Below are 19279 nucleotides of genomic sequence, written 5' to 3'. Positions count from 1 at the left end.
CATATTCCACAAACGTAAACAGTTAGCGGTCATGCAGCAACTTCTCCACTTGAATGCGTCGATCTTAATATGGTCGGGCAGGCTGTCGATCAAGATCCGTTGGTATGCTTCTCATTAGATACTTAGGATATTGGCAGATTACAGATACTCCACACTCTGCTCTGTATTTTTTTACTGTCCTTGCAGTAGCGCAATGGTTATACTCAGTCCTCCCCACACCGGGTGGAAAAGGCCAAGGTTCTAATCCCTTCACTGACGCGAGGAACTTTTATGGCCTTTTTCACTCCATGGCTGAGTTAGTCGATCTCAAGAAAATCTTCGAAAACCAAAAAAATATCAAAAGAGCCCGTGTTTACTAACATGTAACAACGTTAACTAATACACTTATTATTATTTATTTATTTATTATTATTATTATTATTATTATTATTATTATTATTATTGAGGCATTTATATGGTGTGGACTTGCACTGCTCTTTCAGCCAACAAAGCATTTCAGTATTCACAGAAATGACAAATCAAAACAATAACACTTTTATCAGCATACTACAGAAGGAAGAGTTCAATCATGTGCCCTGGCCTGCCCAATCTCGAATTTCAGTTCCATTTCTGTAATGAACTGAAATGGGATCGGCAGAGCATGTGTTGGCTGATTAGGTCAAACTGGAGATTTATGGTGTTGTAAAAGGGTTTTAAGAGCATTATCGGCTAAGACCATATCTGTAAATTGCGCGTGTTCTGTTGTCGATGTTCTGTTTGTTGAAAAAGCCCATAATTCTTCACTTCGTCGACGGGAATAGAACTCATGTCTTTTGTGGGGTGCACGGCGATCCTACAAACTGTGCTACTCACGAGGGTGAAACGTTCAAGTAACGAAACTGATCTCTCTCAAAGAGCGAGAGGAGGACTGTATGTGGAACTCCACCTACTGAACAACATTGTATTCCCTCATTAACTTTGTAGTATTAATAGACCAATAAACTAACTGATGGCCTACTCAACGGCCATGATGTTTTTAAAGTATCTCCATATGGTATATTGACATTAAGCAGAGCACTGCCAGCAATAGGGTTCTCTAGGTTGTTCAATTCTTCACCAGTTTGAGGCTGAACTGATTTTCTGTGTGCATCCATATGTGCAAATACACTGGTGTGCAAAACGTAAGGACCAGACAGGTTTTCACCTGTATCTTCTCATAGGAGAGACTTGGATATGGGAAAAGCATACCAAAGGAACCTCGTGAGGTACAGAAATGATGAAGGAAACAACAACGGAAACAAAACGGTACAGAGGGACTTTATTCAAAAATGGCAACATAGCACTGGCTGCCATGATACAGGTGCATCACTGCCAAAGATGGAACAAAGGGAAGAGGTGGTCCTCAGTAGAAGATATGGCCACCACTAATGTCGATGCAGGCTTTGCACCGCCTGTCCATACTTGGAACAATGTTGTTGATAAGTTGTTGCGGTGACATCGTCCATTCCTCTGTCAGCGCCATCAGCTGGAGAACATTTTCTGGTTGGTGTGGACGTACCGCTAGGCATATCCCCAGAGCGTCCAATATGTGTTCGATGAGATTTAGAACGGTGGAACGGGCAGACCAATCCGTACGAACAATGCCGTCATTTTCCAAAAGCATATCAACAGCTGCAGTGCGATGAGATGTGGCGTTATCATCCATAAGCACGAACTCGTGGCCAATGGCACCTCGGAACAGACGCACATGGGGAAGGATTACCTCAGTACAGTAGCATGCACGCTTTTCAGTATCTGAAGTTGTGTACGTCAATCCAAGATAACGCCTCCTCAGACGAGAACACCTCGACCAGAATCGCTGCTGAGACTGAATCTACTCATCAGTAAAGAGTACCTTAAATAAAGATTTTGTGGTTGTAACCTTTAGAAATAGTGTTGATCCTTAAGTTTTGCACCCCAGTGTAGTATGTGTATTTAGGACATAACTAGATATAATAATCATATACTGTTTTCTATAATCACATCAAGTAATTATTTCGATCAAACCTTCTGGTGGCTGACTAACTCCTTTTTCTTTTCTAACTTCTTTCGACAGGCTGCAGGATGCTGATGGTAACTTCTTCGAGAATTATACAGCCCTCTCGTGGAAGCAAGAGAATCGACGCCTCCAAGCAACGAGAGAGGTAGGCAAATTACATTCTCTTTAGCTATGGTCTATTGATTTATTCTCCAACTAATGTAGTGGTTTGTCTCAACTGTTTACGCAATTACTCGTACGTTTAACTTTGGACACCAATGGGAATACTGATGATATTGTGGAAGAATTTGCTCTTTAAAATAAGGCAGACACACAAAAAAAAGTTTCATTGCAGTGTAATTTTATGAATTTACTAAGCCCTGGAAAATATTGTTAACTTAAGAGGGATAATCAAAAAAACCATCGAGACAAATTAAACTAAAAGGATAAACCGTTGTTTTATTGAGCTTATGATGGTTATTCCTTTTCGATAATACCCTGTCTAGTTCAATACACCTTCCACACATATTCTAAATACTTTGGAGAAGCTGTTGTTGGAGAGACGATTTGAGATACCCTAGGTGGCGTTTATTAGCTCAATGTCTACCAGATCCACATATTTTTTTCACTCTTTCTCTTAAATTAGCAGTTCACAAAGTGTGGTCGATATATCGCCTCCATGCCCTCTTCCAAGAGATTTGTGGAGAAATTTCAGTTCATGAACAAAACGTACAAACAATCTCCTGCCATATAATTTGTCAGTCTGTCTAGTTCCCAATAGAGATGGGCATAATGGAATGATTTCTATAATCGAATGATTAGTAATCGACAGATTTCAATAATAGAAATAATCGAATGATATCATTTAAATGAATTCACTCGAATGATATATATTTGCGAACGAAATAATCGAATGATTTATCATAATCAAATGATTTTTTTACAATAGAATGAATCATCCTAATGATAATATAATCGAAATAATTGATTGTGATTTTCGATTATGCCCAACGTAGTTTTCAAAGTGTGGTCCATAAACCATAGCCTTCCATGAGATCCATGTAGAAACTTCCAGTTCACAAAAAATAAAAATGTGTAATGTGGTTATAATTCCCATATATTGTTCTGTTACTTCAGCTAAAGAATCCAGAAATGTACGCTGAGTGCACAGACAGAAATCATGGGATATCTACCTACCTACCAAGTAACGGATAGGCGTTGAGTCCACTAGTTCACGAAAGCGTTCCACACGAATCAATTAATCGATATTTGGAGAACTCTTTGGATTTAAGTGAATTTTGGAGAAACTACAAGGAAATTTATTCCCCAGGACGATTGCGCTATCTAAAGCAATTTGGTCATGATTTTTTCCCTCAATGTATACTACTTATTTGTTAACTGGGCATGGCTCTCTTCGAGCAAAGTTGTTTCAACGAGGACTAGAGCCTGATCCCTTCTGTTCCAGTGGAGAAGATGAGTCCTGGTCGCATGTGCTTTTCAATTGTGGTCATTATAACGTGGAACGACAGGAGCTTGTGAATAAAGTTCCAGATCTCTCTGAAGATAATGTGTTTATTCTGGTTAACAGTCCTGCTAACTTTGAGGCTCTTCAGATCTTTGCTTTGGCGGTTTTCACCAAAAGAACTGTGCTAAGACGTCTCCTTTAGAACTGGCGGATAAAGACTGGTGACGATAATTATGATCAGTTCCTGGATTCTGGAGTGTTAGACCCGACTGTGCCTGCCCAATTACCGTCTGCGTGAATGCAGTGATGCAGTGTACCTATATACCTTTATTTAAAGTGTCACTCCTCTCGCTAGTGGGTTCGTCCACTAACGAGAAGAGTGACAGCTTCGCGTTTCCCAGGAACCAGGTATCCCATGAATTCTGTCCTTTCAGTGCATTTTGCGATCGTTGTTGATATTAAATTTGAATACAACAAAAACAATAAAATGGTTGTTGAGGCCTCTTGAAAAAGACGAACGAGGAGTAGGAGAAGGAAAGAGAAACGCTGGGTGATGTAAGCTTTGTGAACCGCTGTTTTAATCTACATTAAAATATTTACACACACACAAGTCCTCGCAATGCCGAAGGGCAAGTTGTTTCTCAAGATAAGCTCTGGAGGGGCTCTGGGGTTTAAATATCGTTAACTATATTTATTCTACCTTCACTAGCTTTCTCCTCTAAGACGTATTTTTTGTCCGGAGGGCAAACTAAAAGACGAAATCGATCTTGTGCCCATTAAAAATGGTCTTAGCTTCTCGTATTAGCTAGCAATGTCAGCTTTCAAACATTGGTGTTTCCATACTCACCGCGGTTTCTTCGCGTATTATGGTGTTGCTAAATGGCTTCGAATTCTATCCTAATGCGTCATTCCAACCACCATTTAAAGTCGTAAATTCCAACAGTACAGAAGAAGGATAAATTCTGTTGACAAAATAGGTTTTTAACTTTGTTTGGCTGCTTTTTTTTGCTTCTGATTCATTCTTCTCTTTGGCTGTTTTCACCAAAAGAACTGTGCTAAGACGTCTCCTTTAGAATTGGCGGATAAAGACTGGTGACCCCAATTATGATTAGTTCCTGGATTCTGGAGTGAATGACCCAATTAATGGCCCTATTTTCCAAGACATGAATGGCCCAATTTTCCTCCACTTTGTTAGACCCTTGGAGGTTTGGAACAATGCAAAGATCTACCATAAAAGGTCTGTAAAGAAGTGATTCGATCAAAATCAGTTCCCCAGAAAGAGCTACAACAGCGGTTGAAAATGGGTACACGACGTTTGAAGCAGATTATCAACAGTGATCGTAAAAAACAAAAAACAAAAACGCAATAGTACCCCTACAATGCAAAGAACCCTACAAAGAATGTGTAGTGCTACATTATCTGTAGCCACTGGTCGGGCACTAACAGAAAAATATGGCTGTGTTGGTACTAGGAATGCAAAGGATGGATGAAGGTGTCATGTGATCTGATGAATCCCGATTTATGCTTTTTACCACCAGTGAGAGAGAGGGCACATGTTGGGGAAACCACACGAGGCAATACAACCAACATATTCACTGTTCTTTAAGAGTAGAAAACTTGCTTCTTGCCCTAATGGTAGCCGAGCATTCTGGTCTCTTGCCAAAGCTATTGGCCGCAACTTTTGCCCATTTCTGCTCCCACCTCTGTCCAAACCAGATGGTTCTGTTGTCACTTCAGCCAAGGATAAAGCTGACCTGCTAGCATCCCATTTTTCTTCGAGCTCATGTATTAATGATCTTGGTAAAACACCTCCCACCATTCCTAACACGCTCCATTCAATGCCTCCTGTGGTCTTCCGTCAAAAGGATATCAGAAGGATTTTGATGAATCTTGATACTAAGAAAGCTCCAGGTCCTGATGGTATTTCTCCACTTGTTCTCAAAACCTGTGCTCCTGAACTTACTCCTATTCTTTGCCGCCTTTTTTCACTTTCTTATTCCAAAGGTGTTTTTCCTTCTGCTTGGAAATTTGCTCATATCCATCCAGTTCCTAAAAAGGGTGACAAATCCCTCCCATCCAATTATCGTCCCATTGCAATTACTTCTACTCTTTCTAAAGTAATGGAGAAATCAATTAACCGCCAACTCTTAAACTACCTAGAAACCTTCCGTCTGATCAACGATCACCAGTATGGATTCCGTCAGTGTCGATCCACTGGTGATATTCTGGCTTATATTACCCATTTATGGACTAATTCAATGGAAAGGTTCGGTGAAACACAAGTAGTTGCTCTTGACATCTCAAAGGCGTTTGATCGTGTTTGGCATAAAGGTCTTCTAAACAAGCTTCCATCTTATGGTTTGCCAACTGTTTTTAGTAATTGGTTATCCAGTTTTCTCTCTGATCGCTCACTGAGGGTGATGGTAGATGGCTCTCTGTCTTCTAACTTCTCCACTAATGCCGGTGTTCCCCAAGGTTCAGTTCTTTCCCCCACTCTTTTCCTCTTGTATATCAATGACCTTCTTCCATTGACTGGAAATCCTATCCATAGTTTTGCCGATGATAGCACATTGCATTCAACTTTCCATTTTGAGAAACCTTGTCCAGCTCAATCAGCTTCAAGCTCTCGAAAATCTGCTGCCAATTCCTTAAATGCCGATCTTCAGGTAATTCTCCAGTGGGGCAAAGACAACTTAGTTGATTTCAACCCTTCTAAAACTCAATCTTGTCTTATATCTCGCAAAAAGGATTCTTCTGCTCCTATGCTTATCTTTAGTGACACTCCGATTTCTAGGCAAAATGATATATCTCTTTTGGGGATTACCCTGACTTCTAATCTCTCTTGGCACAAGCACATTACAAATATTGCTTCCTCTGCATCTAAAAAACTTGGTTTTCTCTTTCGCTCTCGGCGTTACTTTTCTCCCAAACAGCTGCTCACTCTGTATAAATCGCAAATCCGCCCTGCCATGGAATATTGTTCCCACATCTGGGGTGGTGCCCCCAAACCCTCTCTCAGGCTTCTTGATTCCATTCAGAAGAGGGCAGTTAGGTTAATTAATGATTCATCTCTAACAGAGTCTCTCCACTCACTTTCTCATAGACGCACTGTTTCTGCTGCATGCCTCTTCTACAGATACTTCCATGGGCACTGTTCTTCTGAATTGTCTTCTATAATTCCCGCTCTCTCTTTCAAAACAGTCCGAACACGTGCCGCCACCAGCCAACATCTATTTACTGTCCAACTTCAAACCCACAGAACCAACTTTTCATCTTCCTCATTTATTCATTCAACTACCGTTTTCTGGAACAACCTTCCTTCATACATATTTCCTGAAAATTACAATCTACAGAAGTTCAAGTCCAATGTCAACAAATATCTTCTTTCGTCTTCTCAACCTCCAACCCAAGCACGGTACTAAGTACTATAGGTTATAATACCTCTCGTGTTTGGGGTTCTCATAAAAAAAAAAAAAAAAAAAAAATATTGTCTACTGACAGTATAGGTTGCTAAATACCGACAGTATAGAATGCAGTGGTGTTGAGTTGATGCTTTTGTGGCATACCGTTAGTCTCCTGATCTCACTGGAGGGTACTGGAACACCAGAGCATATTTGCGGATCAGGTATACCGGGTAATGTTTCATGTTTACTGTGGACATGGGTACTTTCAAGATGACGAAACAACCATAAACCAAGCCAAATCGAGGTTTGAGCTGGCTAGGGCAGCTCGCCGCTCAACCCCAGATATCAAGGATCTGTGTGAGTTGCATCTGGGCAGGGGTGTCCACCAGCAGAATTCTTTGCTCGCATCATTCCAGGCATTTAAGACATGAATGGCCCAATATTTCTCTTGTGAATTTTCACCACGTCGTATACAAGCAATGATTTGGGCCAACGACTTCAATACGCTATTAGCTACCAGTGGCCAAGGAATTCAGTTATGCCACTTACCAGAAGTTTAAAATGATCTGGGTTCAAATCCCGCAGATAATCCGAAGAAAGTCTTGGTGCCTTTTTTTCAGTGTTCTTCGCCCTCGTGGGTAGCACAGTTGGTAGAATCGTTGTCCTCCCCACACTAACTGAAAAAGGCCTAAGTTCGAATACCGTCAATGGCGCAAGGAATTCTTATGTGTTTTTTTCACAATGTGGCTGAGGTAGTTGGGCTCAGGTGAGGGTAGCATGGTTTTTCCTCTCGGACACTCAGGTTTTTCTCCAGCAAACAGGCAAATCAACCACAGATCACACGAAATTTACAGACAATATATATACTTAAGTTTCTGATGAGCCTAAAACCAACAACAAAAAAACAGCAGTGTTCTTCATCTTACAAACTATACTGGTGTGCAAAACTTAAGGATCAACACTATTTCTAAAGGTTACAACCACAAAATCTTTACTTAAGGTACACTTTACTGATGACAGTAGATTCAGTCTCAGCAGCGATTCTAGACTTAAGCTAATCTGGCGAGAGGTTGGCACACGGTATCACCCCGCAAAAATCACTGAAAGGGGTCGATATGGCGTCGAGGTGTTTTTGTCTGGGGAGGCGTTATCTTGGATGGACGTACACAACTCCAGATACTGAAAGGCGGTACTGTAACTGGTGCACACTACTGTACTGAGGTAATCCTTTCCCATGTACATCTGTTCTGAGGTGCCATTGGCCCCAAGTTCGTGTTTATGGATGATAACGCCACACCCCATCGCACTGCAGCTGTTGATATGCTTTTGGAAAGTGAGAACATTGTTCGTATGGATTGGCCTGCCCGTTCTACGATCTAAATTGCATCGAACACATATAGGACGCTCTAGGAAGACGCCTAGCGGCACGTTCACACCCACCAGAAAATGTTCACCAGCTGAAGATGGCACTGACAGAGGAATGGACGATGTTACCGAAGAACTTATCAAAACATTGTTCTAAGTGTGGACAAGCGGCGCAAAGCCTGCATCGACATTAGGGGTGGCCATATCTCCTACTGAGGACCACCTCTTCCCTTTGTTCCATCTTTGGCAGTGATGCATCTGTATCATGGTAGCCAGTGCTATGTTGCCATTTTTGAATGAAGTCCCTCTGTACCGTTTTGTTTCCGTTGTTGCGTCGGTGTTGTTTCCTTCATCATTTCTGGAACTCGCAAGGTTCCTTTGGTATGCTTTTCCCATATACAGGACACTCCTATGAGAAGCTACAGGTGAAAACCTGACTGGTCCTTAAATTTTGCACACCAATATAAATGGCGTTGATTTAATTGTTTTTAACTCAAGGAAGAAAACTCCACTCCTGCCTCTTGATATAAGTAATTTCAACTCTGTGCTTTTAAGAATTTCTCCACTCTCTGATACGATTCGAACCCAGAACTTTCAAACAAGTGGTATAACCAGTACGCTATAACAGAGGATAACGTTTGTAAACACAGGAGTAATAATTATTTTTCATCACATACTATGTTCCTTTTTTTCTTCTTTTTTTTCCCATTTATATACAATTCCTTCATTATTTTAGTTATGTTATATTAAATTTACTGTAACCAACCATCAGCTTTTTCTATTCTAATCGCTGGCGCATTTCATTAATGGCACCATGCTCTTTTACATTCTGTGCTTCTCTTAAGTTAAATTTCATTGTAGTATAAGTGGCGAACATCGCAAAGATTAATATGGATAACAGCTTACTCAATAAATGAAGCAGCTGGGAGAAACAATAATAAATGACATGTAGCTAATATAGCTGCGCAAATACCGGCGTCTTTCACCATCTGTTACTTCCATCAATACGTAGAGGTACTGGCACACCTTGAGCAATGCTTCATTTTCTCTTCGCCAGACCAGTTAATGTCCTTTGGTTAATGCTGTGTTCAATGCTTCATTTTCTCTTCGCCAGACCAGTTAATGTCCTTTGGTTAATGCTGTGTTCAGTTTCCTTACAAATTTAGAAATTAAGGATTTAAGCTACAAAGTTTACAAACAATCAGGAGATTATGAACATAAACAAAAGTCCAGGTTAGGACTAAAGCTTGGGTGTTGGCTAATCTCTATTTAAATTTGTTGGTAGGACTGCGTATTGCAATTTATCTCCTGCCAACTAGAAGATAAATTTTGGGTTTTTATGCGAGGCATTAAAAAACAGAAAGAGAAACAGAAAAAACCGGCACCATCGATCCAACATTAGACAGTATTATCATGTTTTTTTTAAGTGTATTCTAAAGTGGCCCTTCTTTTATTTGTTTAAAAAGGTAACAGGAATTTTTTAAAAATTCATATTATAATTAATATTATATTAATTATATTATCACATAACGTTTCTTACATTAATCCCACCTACAGCTAATCCAATGGCAATAACTTCTTCAATTCATAAGAGTTTGACTGCACTTTCAACAGAATTTCGGGTTAAATCTTAACCCAAATAAATCTTCGATAATGATTTATTAACTCAAACTGCAAGCTACAGTGATTCAACTATCAGATCGGCAAAAGGACGAGTTCCCTATCTCTATGGATAATGTTCGATAAATGGTCGACAGGATAGGGCTTTCCTGGCTGCCTGTTCGTTCAAAAAACTTCATATCTGCTCGTGTCATAACCCATAGATCTCTTTCCTTCTTCACTGTTTTTAACTCAACGTCACCAAGTGTATAATATATTTGGGGATTGCTATTCTCCAAGTATAAGACCTTGCATTTAGCTGCATTAATTTCTTCAGCTGAGACCTTCAAGAGAGATGGAAGTCCTTCAAGGGAGATGGAAGAGCAGAGGAATTACTGGAGTGTCGAGAAAGCATAATCTGTTTACCGCGGGTCTTGCAAGCAAAGTCCTGAAGAAGGTTAAATATTTCCTGTGATGTCAGAAGAGAAGATTCGTTCCCAGAAGAAAATGAAGTGCAAGAAGCGATAAGGAGAGTTTACGAAGATCGCTATAGAGGACAATTAAAGAGGAGATGCTCCCAATCCTCGCATTGGCCACAGAAACATAAATATGAATCAGATAGATTAAAAGTTATACGTTTAGCTTAAAGTGAGCCATTTCCCATTCAGTAAGAAAAGTGTGTTTAAACTTGGGGAAAACCATTTTAGCACATTTTTTTGCAAAGTTTGCACCAATGGAATAAATTTTTGTGCGACCAGACTTACGGAAATACTGGACCATCGATCGTGCCAAAGTTAGACAAGATAGTCCCAGCAGCATTTATTTTCAATTTTAGGGTCTCACTGAATATTTAAAGTGTGTCCAAGAAAGGTAATTATTCTTGAGCGACGAAGATGGAAACAAAATCCACAGAAGATTTATCTGGAGGTCCAGGTGGAAGACAGCCATTTATAACCTGAAGCGCATCTGTTGGAACTATACGACATGTTCGATTCATCACTAAAAGCAAGCATCGCTGAATAGATGATAGTTTTTGAGCCTTTTAACGCACCAGAGCGTACGATGATTAAGACTCCCATATTGGTTGGAGAGGTGGACAATCCTAGATGTATATTTTATAATTTTATCACGCAGGTGCGAAATATTTTGGAAACTGAGTTTATCGTCTCGTATGATGGCCAGAAATTTATGAGAATCAACCATGGAGAAAGGGAGAGAGAGAGAGAGAGAGAGAGAGAGAACTTAAAACCGTACAACACGAATCATCTACATGTATATAGAGTAGCTTTGAGAATTTCGATAAGTTTATAGAGGTTTATCCTTTGGAAGAAGAAATATATCGCCCTGCAAATAAAAGAAACATCGTCTTGGATATGAGATCTTGCCCACATATTTTTCCACCGCATCTACGTTAAACTAGACAATCGACCAGCTTTCTTTCCATGTCAGAAAACGCATTACGAATAGTTTAACGAGCACCTCTTAAATTTATCGAAATTCTTTTAGGTTATCATTGCATTATGTCTTCCAGTTTTGTATTCCAGTTCAGTAAACAGAAACGTGCAATGATAGAATTCTCTCAAATCTATTTTATGTCTGAAAATAAATCCAGTGATCCTCTGCGATACTTATTCGCTTAGTCAATCGATCTTTTCGTATTCTTTCCATTTCTCTAAGATGTTCCAGGAATTAGCAAAATTTGATAAGAAACAGGACATTTCTTCGTTTATGAATATGTAATACGAAATCCATTACGTTGTCAGCTCACAGAGTAGTCTTACTACGCTGTGGTACATCTAATATAACTAGAGATTATAATCGCTTTAACCAGAAAATGCAACCGATCAACTCTAAATCTTTTCTCATAACAGCAGGCAAAATATAACACTCTCGTCACGTTTCCAAAACATATTGGTGCAGCATAAATTTCGACACAAAATCTTTAAAATTTGGGCTGTGCCATGGCTTAAATATCTTGAAGATAAATTCCTAATGAGAAAGAAGGAATGCCAGATGGGATCAGCAATAGATAATGCAGTGCAACACAGTCTAAGTGGTAGGCAATTTAGAAAATATTTCAAAATGATAAGACGATCAGTAAACTATCTACTTCGTGATGTGCAATTTAAGAACAGTCTCTCTTTGAATGTAGGGATTTAATCCCTACATTCAACCTCTCATTGAATGTAGGGATTAAAAATAAGGGTATATAGAGGGGCGCGCTCATACACGTATGCAAAATTATTATAATTATTCTTTATTTTTGCTGGATATATCGCCATATTCGTTTAAGACGAGACTCACAATGATGCACAGCTAACTGAAGAGCAACTACAGATTGTTACCGCTAACGATTCTTATACAACAGAAAATACTGAAGAACCATTTACAAATGACGATCTAAAAGCTGCACTGGACAAAACTAAAGAAAATAAAACTCCTGGCAATGACCTCCTGGAGGTGAATGTTATCAAGAAATTTGCAACCTACTTCCCTAACACCATGCTCGCCACTTTCAACAGATGCCTAATGGAAGGCCACTTTCCTGCTATCTGGAAGGAGGCATGCCTTAAACTCATCTTGAAGAACCCAGACAAACCACCTGAAGAGCCAAAATCTTACAGGCCAATTGCTCTCTTGCCAGTCCTAGGCAAACTTCTGGAAAGGCTTCTCCTCAGCAGGTTGTCAAAATGCTACTCTAAAGAAAACCTCATTTCTCCACTTCAGTACGGTTTCAAAGCTGGTTGCAGCACCGAAGATGCTCTTCTTAAATTAATATCTACTGTTTCAAGCACTCAAGGCAAGTATGTGCTAGCCATCACAGTTGACTTTGCTGGAGCGTTTGATCGGCTGTGGTGGCCAAGTATTCTCAGAAGACTCCGACAAGCCAAAGCACCACTCAACCTTTATAGCTGTGTCAAGGAGTACCTGAGACACCGCACTGTCCATGTTAGTACCAGGTACAAGTCTGTCACTAGCCAGGTCTCCCGAGGCTGTCCCCAGGGCTCGGTCCTGGGGCCTTTCTTTTGGTCCATCGTCCTGGACGAGTTCCTTGGGATGGACTTGGGGATGACTCAACCCCTTGCGTTTGCTGACGATTTGGTTTTGGTGGTGCATGGTGACACAAGAGCTGATTTAGAGGAGAGAGCAAATTGTGCACTAACTAAGCTCCAGGATTGGACAGCCATTCACCGACTAAAGATCTCGGGAGAGAAAACCAAATCTATATTGCTCAAGGGAACGCTCCAACTACGAAGACCACCGGTTATCAAAATTGACAACACCTCCATAAAATTATACCCAGAAATCAAGTATTTAGGAATCGTCTTAGATATGAAGCTAAATTTCCATCCTCACTTGAAATATATGTCACAGAAAATAAAAAAATACTCGGCCATGATCATCCGTATAAGCCGTGCAGACTGGGGCCTTAAGCGCCGGGCTCTGCCCTCATCTATAATGCCATATTTGTGCCAATAGCTTGCTATGGAGCCTCAGCATGGTGTACTAGGGCCTCCCTCGACCGAAATCGCCGTAAACTAGACTCCATACAGCGTTCTATGCTCCTTGCCGTAACAAGGGCGTGCCGTACAGTAAGCACCCCAGCTCTGCAGGTGCTAGCTGGATGTATACCCCTACACCTAGAGGTAATAAGAAGAGGATTATATCAACGATTGAAGAAGAGTATTCCCACCGAAACAGCAGGCATCACTCTTAACCTTGATAACAACCCCAAACAGGAAAGGAAGAGAATCTCTGAAATTATGTACAGGACCTGGCAAGAGACATGGGACACCACCAACAAAGGATTGATAACCAAAAAGTTCATTCCCTCTGTGAACCTCATCAGTCCAAAGCCTCCTCCCTGGTACTCACCAGGCCTCCATACTACATTTCTATTTACAGGCCACGGACCCTTTAAAGTGAAGCTAACATCCCTAGGCATAGAAGAAGATCCGCTGTGTCACTGCGGGGATGAAGAAACGTGGGATCACGTGATGTATGATTGCCATGAATATGACGAGTTCCGACTAAGGTTTGCCACTAAAATGCAAGAAAATCCCCGGAATTGTGAGCACCTGATTATAATGGACGAGCAGCGCTATGCCGCCTTTACAGAGTTTGCGCAGTCTGTCTTCACTGCTAGACGGGTTAGGCACCCAAACACCACCCATTGAAGATCAAAGTAAGAAACTTCCTGGATATGATAGTCCTCTCAGGAGAATGGAAAAAAAAAAAAAAAAAAAAACACTCATTTCTTCCTTCGTCCCAGGAGTGACAGAACCTACACCAGCACAGCTCAGCTGCTGCCTTTAGGCCTCCCTAGCCACGCTCCCTTGCGTGGTCCTTTGCCTCCACTCCCTGGCGGGAGGGGGAGTTCATCCCTGGTGTCCTCCCCCCCGCCACCCCTCTTTTTCACTCTGGTGGGGCATGGGCCTGCTCCACTGACTTGGGGTCATCTTCCCTATGGACCCCGTATCTCTGTCTTTTCCCCCCAGTCTTCAGTCTCCCTCCCCTTCTCTAACTTACAACTAGTGTCTGAATCAACTCCAAATTGTTTGAGCCCTATATCCAAAAACTTAACAACATCAAATCGCCCAACTAGTACTCCCTTTGTTTTGGCTGACCCCTATCTATAGCGTTTTTTTTTTTTTTTTTTTTTTTTTTTTAGGTCCTTGCCACTGAAATCTCAGGAAATTAGGTGGCAGGACCTGCCAGAGTAAATAACTAAGTAGTGTACCTGGTCTGCCTCCACGGGGCGGAGTGGGGCAACGTTGGGTCCCATTAGGGGCCCAGCGGCTAAATGACCAGATGAACAACGGTACACGACACTACACAAATACAAAATCCATATACTTTTAAACCTCTGGCATTGACAGTGTTCTGTTTCACACCCACAATGTATAGCACGCGGAGATGGGGGAAACCCCTGGTGCCGTTTGACACTAAACACACTCTACACTCTAAAGCAGACTTCATTTTCTGGATAATTGAGACCATTTCAAGTGTTGATGCCAAAGTATTCTTGGCTGTGTTTCATAAATCCTCAACATATGCTTGCTATAGCAATTATAAACATTCAAGAATAAGGCGTGTGCAATATTCTTGGACACTTCGAAAGAATCTGTGAAGAAAGTAATAGGACGATGTGTGGTTAACTTTGTAAGCTTTAAAAGTTTAAGATTTTTAAGCTAGTATTGGTATTAGTGAGGCCAATTGTTGAAAGGAAGCAAACTTTTTCTGCATTAGCGAAAAGTAAATAACAATAATAATAATGAGGCAGATAAATAATAATAATAAGAAGGAAGTAACAGCCTGTATCCTCTCCCACTGTATGTACATGGATGATATCAAGCTCTATGAGGCAATGGGAAAACAATTCCAAGAGCTACTGCGGATCACTGAAAAACTCAGCAATGATATCAGTTTGGAATTTGGACTAGACAAATGCAAGACCCACGGATTGCATAGGGAAAATTAATTGGCCGAAACTACCAGCTGAAGAATAGTAAAGAAAAGCCATGACAGGAGGAGATCTACAAATACCTGGTGATGATGCAGGCTCAGAAATTAGAGCACAGAGAGATCAAAGCCTGCTTGACCGAAAAATACCATCTGCTCGAAGCAAAACTGAAAGTAGGGAACACAGTTAAAGTCATAAACATCTATGATGTTTATGACTTTAAACCCAGTGCTAACATACTCCTTCGGGATCGTAGAATGGACTAACACTGAGCTGGAAGAGATCATGAGAAAGGACAACGAACACCACCCGAAGTCGGCCGTGGAGGGACTGACCATAGCTCGGAAAGAAGAAGAAGGAAGGGGGTTGACAGACTTCATCGAGTAACAGAAGAAAGCGTTTGAGAACCTGAAGGATTACTTCCAGAAAAACACAGCACCACTCACTCCATCAGACTATGAAGAAGATAGACAAGCGACTTATTCACTGAACCTTAGCGAGGAGACCCCTCCTGCCCAGACTGAAAAAACGAAGATAGAAGGATGAGCAAAGAATACACTCCATGGCAGACACTACCATAGCCTCCATCAAGCCCACATAAATAAAATGGCTTCCAATGCGTGGTTCACGCTCTTCCCTGAGACTGAAGGATTCATACTGGTCCTCCAAGACGAAGTAATTAACAACAGAAACTATAGACAATACACACACCGCCAAGGACCCCAGAGTGACAGATGAGACATGTAGATGTCTCAGATGTCTCACATGTAGATGTCTCACTTGGCCTCAGAAACGATCCAACATATCACCCGGACGAAGTACACTCATACACACGACCAGGTTGCCTGGATCTAGAGAGGGGAAACCATCATAAGCTAGCGAGCAAACACCATCAGAAGTTAGCCATGAAATACCAGCTGATCAAAGAAAGCGTACCGTATTACAAATACGAACCCCAGGCTGTACTAGAAACCGCAACCCACAAGCTGTACTGGGACCGCACCATAATAACGGACTATACGATCCCACACAACAGACCGGACATAACCCTCGTTGACAAAAAGGAAAAGGCTACTTACCTGATCAACATATCAGTCCCGACATGTCGATTAGGTAAGTAACCTTTGGAATATAATATTCCAAATTTTAATATTACGATAGTTAGATCGCATTTGGAATATAATATTCCAAATGCGATCTAACTATCGTATTTTAAAGGGGGACAATGAAGTTCTTTTCCCTACTGGCAAAGGCACTACAAATCATAGCGAAAACTTTACATGCCTTCATAGACCACCTGTTTGCATTACATGGAAAATTTCATGTCAGATTGAATTCATAACGCCTAAGTCTCTTTTTTAATCTTTAAATCTTTTTTGTTCCTTTTCCCTCTAGCTTATACATGACTCCAGAATTTCCAATCTCCAAATGCAGAACCTTACATTTAAGAACCATTAAACTGTAGTTGCCCTTTTTCAGACTATATATGCAATTGATATAAGCAATATGGCCAGGACCGAATTGTTAACTATCTTTAACACCCTCACATCTTCAGCATACTTTTACAGATTTTGACAGGCTATCCAAGGGGATAGCCACGTCAATATCATTTATGAAAATTAGAAACAAGAGGGGAACCCAACACCGATTCCTGGGGATCCCGCCTGTTACACTGGTCGACCCTGAAGATTGTCATTTATGACAACTCGCTGTCTCCTATCTTTTAGCGAGTTTGCGATCCAATGTAGGATCATACCAGGAACTCCAACTTCTTTCAGTTTATATAGCAGCCTTCGGTGCGGATCAATACCAAAAGCGTTACTGAAATATAGATATATAACTTCCCATATAGACTTAGACCTCACCTGGGAAGTTGGACTCACCTTCCAGCCTAACTTTGCCAGAATGAGACAGAAGACGTACGCGGCACTTTGGGCAGTGCGTCAGGAGCTCGTTAGTGTGCATCAGCCAGCGCTGCTTATTCAACACATCCTGAGGTGCATTACCCCTGTCCCTCTCTACGCATCTGAAATTTGGTCATCTGCTCCTGCCTCCCACCTAAAAAAGTACCTCAGTCTACAATATTAGTTGCTCAGATGGATGAACAGGGTGGTGGGCCACCCTTTTACTATCTCGAGATCCATCCTCCAAGCTAATCTAAGCACTGCTCCCTGGAGACTTCTCATCACGAAAAGAAATACACTCACGCTGGCTCAGCTTATCACAGGCCGAATTGATGCTCCGTCTATATCTCCATTAATCTCTGGGCCAAAGAAGACAAGAGGAGAACACCCCGATTCCTGCCTCCCTCTGCGGTTTAACCTTACAAACATGGATTCCCTTAGGGACATGTTTTCGGCCAATTGCCTTTAGATCTACAATAAATTAGGCATCCACCTTGATAAGTTCTGTGAGGATAAGCTCTACAGAACTTAACATACTTAAGAACTGCTGCCAGCTATTGAATTTATGGCGTTCACCTACACCTGGACTTTTTCCCTGCTGCATTTATCTTGCTGTTTATTACAAACTTTGTTTTTATTTTGAGCTCTTTAAGCTCAAGCACGCACGTACTCTTGTATATTGTACGTGTGTTTCCTCGCACCTTAGTATGTAAATTTCACACCTTCCTGGCACATTGCCGTACCGGGGGTGGCCCACAGTTTCCTGGGGTAATAAATTGTTAATAATAATAATAATAATAATAATAATAACATCAAAATTATTACCTGCATTCGACTGTTGAATGACTTCGTTGCTGTAATTTATCAGATTGGTCAGGCATGACCTCATGACCTCCCCACAAAAATCACACTCACTGGCCTATAATTATCTACCTCCCATTAACACCACCTTTGTACATTGGGGAGATATTAAATCTTCTTAGTGTACAATGACTTACTCATTAACATCCCCAAGTTTTAATAATCTTCCATGCAGCCTTTTTAACTACAATTATACACATATAATCTTTCCTTGGAAAATGGTATGCATTCAGTTGTCATTTGGGCAACTGAATATATACCATAGAGAGTCCATTAGAAATGACAGATGAGTTAAACAGATGATTGAGCAACCATTCGGTTGATCGTAATCGTAAACCTAATCGAGCCCAAGAAATATCTTATTCCATTACTTTCCTCTTTATTGAATTTGAGTCTTTCATCTTTACTTTTGACTACATAGGTTTATTTAGATACAGCCCATTTTGTGGTGTTTTAGTCGTTGCTTGTAGTCTGGCGGCACCCCTTAATATAGAGTAGAGAGAGAATACAAAGGACTAGGATATTAGAGTCCCTTGTACACTCTCGGGCATTCTGGGTTAACTAGCAATTATCCAGTTTGTTGAAAATCTATTACCTTATGCTGCAGTTATTCCGGTCCATATTCCACTCTATGTCCATATTCCACTATGTCCGGTCCATATGCCACTCTCAAAGTCGGACGTTCATCCGACTTTGAGAAGATTCTTGTCACCTTTAGGCAGTTTTTGATCAGAAACCTCCATTTCACCCTGTATATAAAAATTAATTTTTGCAGTTTATTGCTTTTGATTACCTTGGTGCAACCCGTATAGTTACTTAAACGTGGCCTTTGATCGCTGGTGGATTTTTTCCATTTCACTTTCAGTCTTTAATGTCGAGTGTTTAAGGTTAATTAATGATCACACAAAGCTCTCTCAGGGTGGAAGTGTAGTTTTGTCCCGTGCCACTGACTTGAGCCAATCGTGTGCCGACCTCACTGAACCTTCCCCCCCACACACACACTAATAGTTCCCTTGAACTACTAGAGTATCCTCAACGCTAATGCCATTGAGGATACTCTTAATATATCCTCAATTCTGTCCCCCACCAGATTACCGAACGATCCCCCACTTGATCATTAACCGCCATTGGGTTCCCCGCGGTGGTGGATCTGGCGGCATGACAGCTCTTCCACTGGAGTTTTTGCCATTCATTAAAACTTTGATCAGTGTGTACATGATG

The 19279-nt window shown here is 41.0% G+C and overlaps 1 protein-coding gene across 1 annotated transcript in view; it reads left to right on the top strand.

The window, feature by feature from the left end:
* LOC150076771 (BAI1-associated protein 3-like) overlaps positions 1–19279 on the top strand; it is a 350663-nt gene that overhangs the window by 100687 nt on the left and 230697 nt on the right. The window contains exon 3 of the mRNA XM_090386647.1: positions 2075–2162. Within this exon, the coding sequence (XP_090242773.1) occupies positions 2075–2162 (88 nt within the window). The remainder of the gene's footprint in view (positions 1–2074; positions 2163–19279) is intronic.

The sequence above is a fragment of the Mastigoproctus giganteus genome, chromosome 12 (genome assembly GCF_048544385.1).
Source record: "Mastigoproctus giganteus isolate SK-2022 chromosome 12, ASM4854438v1, whole genome shotgun sequence".
Classification (NCBI taxonomy): Eukaryota; Metazoa; Arthropoda; class Arachnida; order Uropygi; family Thelyphonidae; genus Mastigoproctus; species Mastigoproctus giganteus.
The sequence above is the reverse complement of the archived record's forward strand: the minus strand, read 5'-3'. Positions and strand labels throughout refer to the sequence as shown.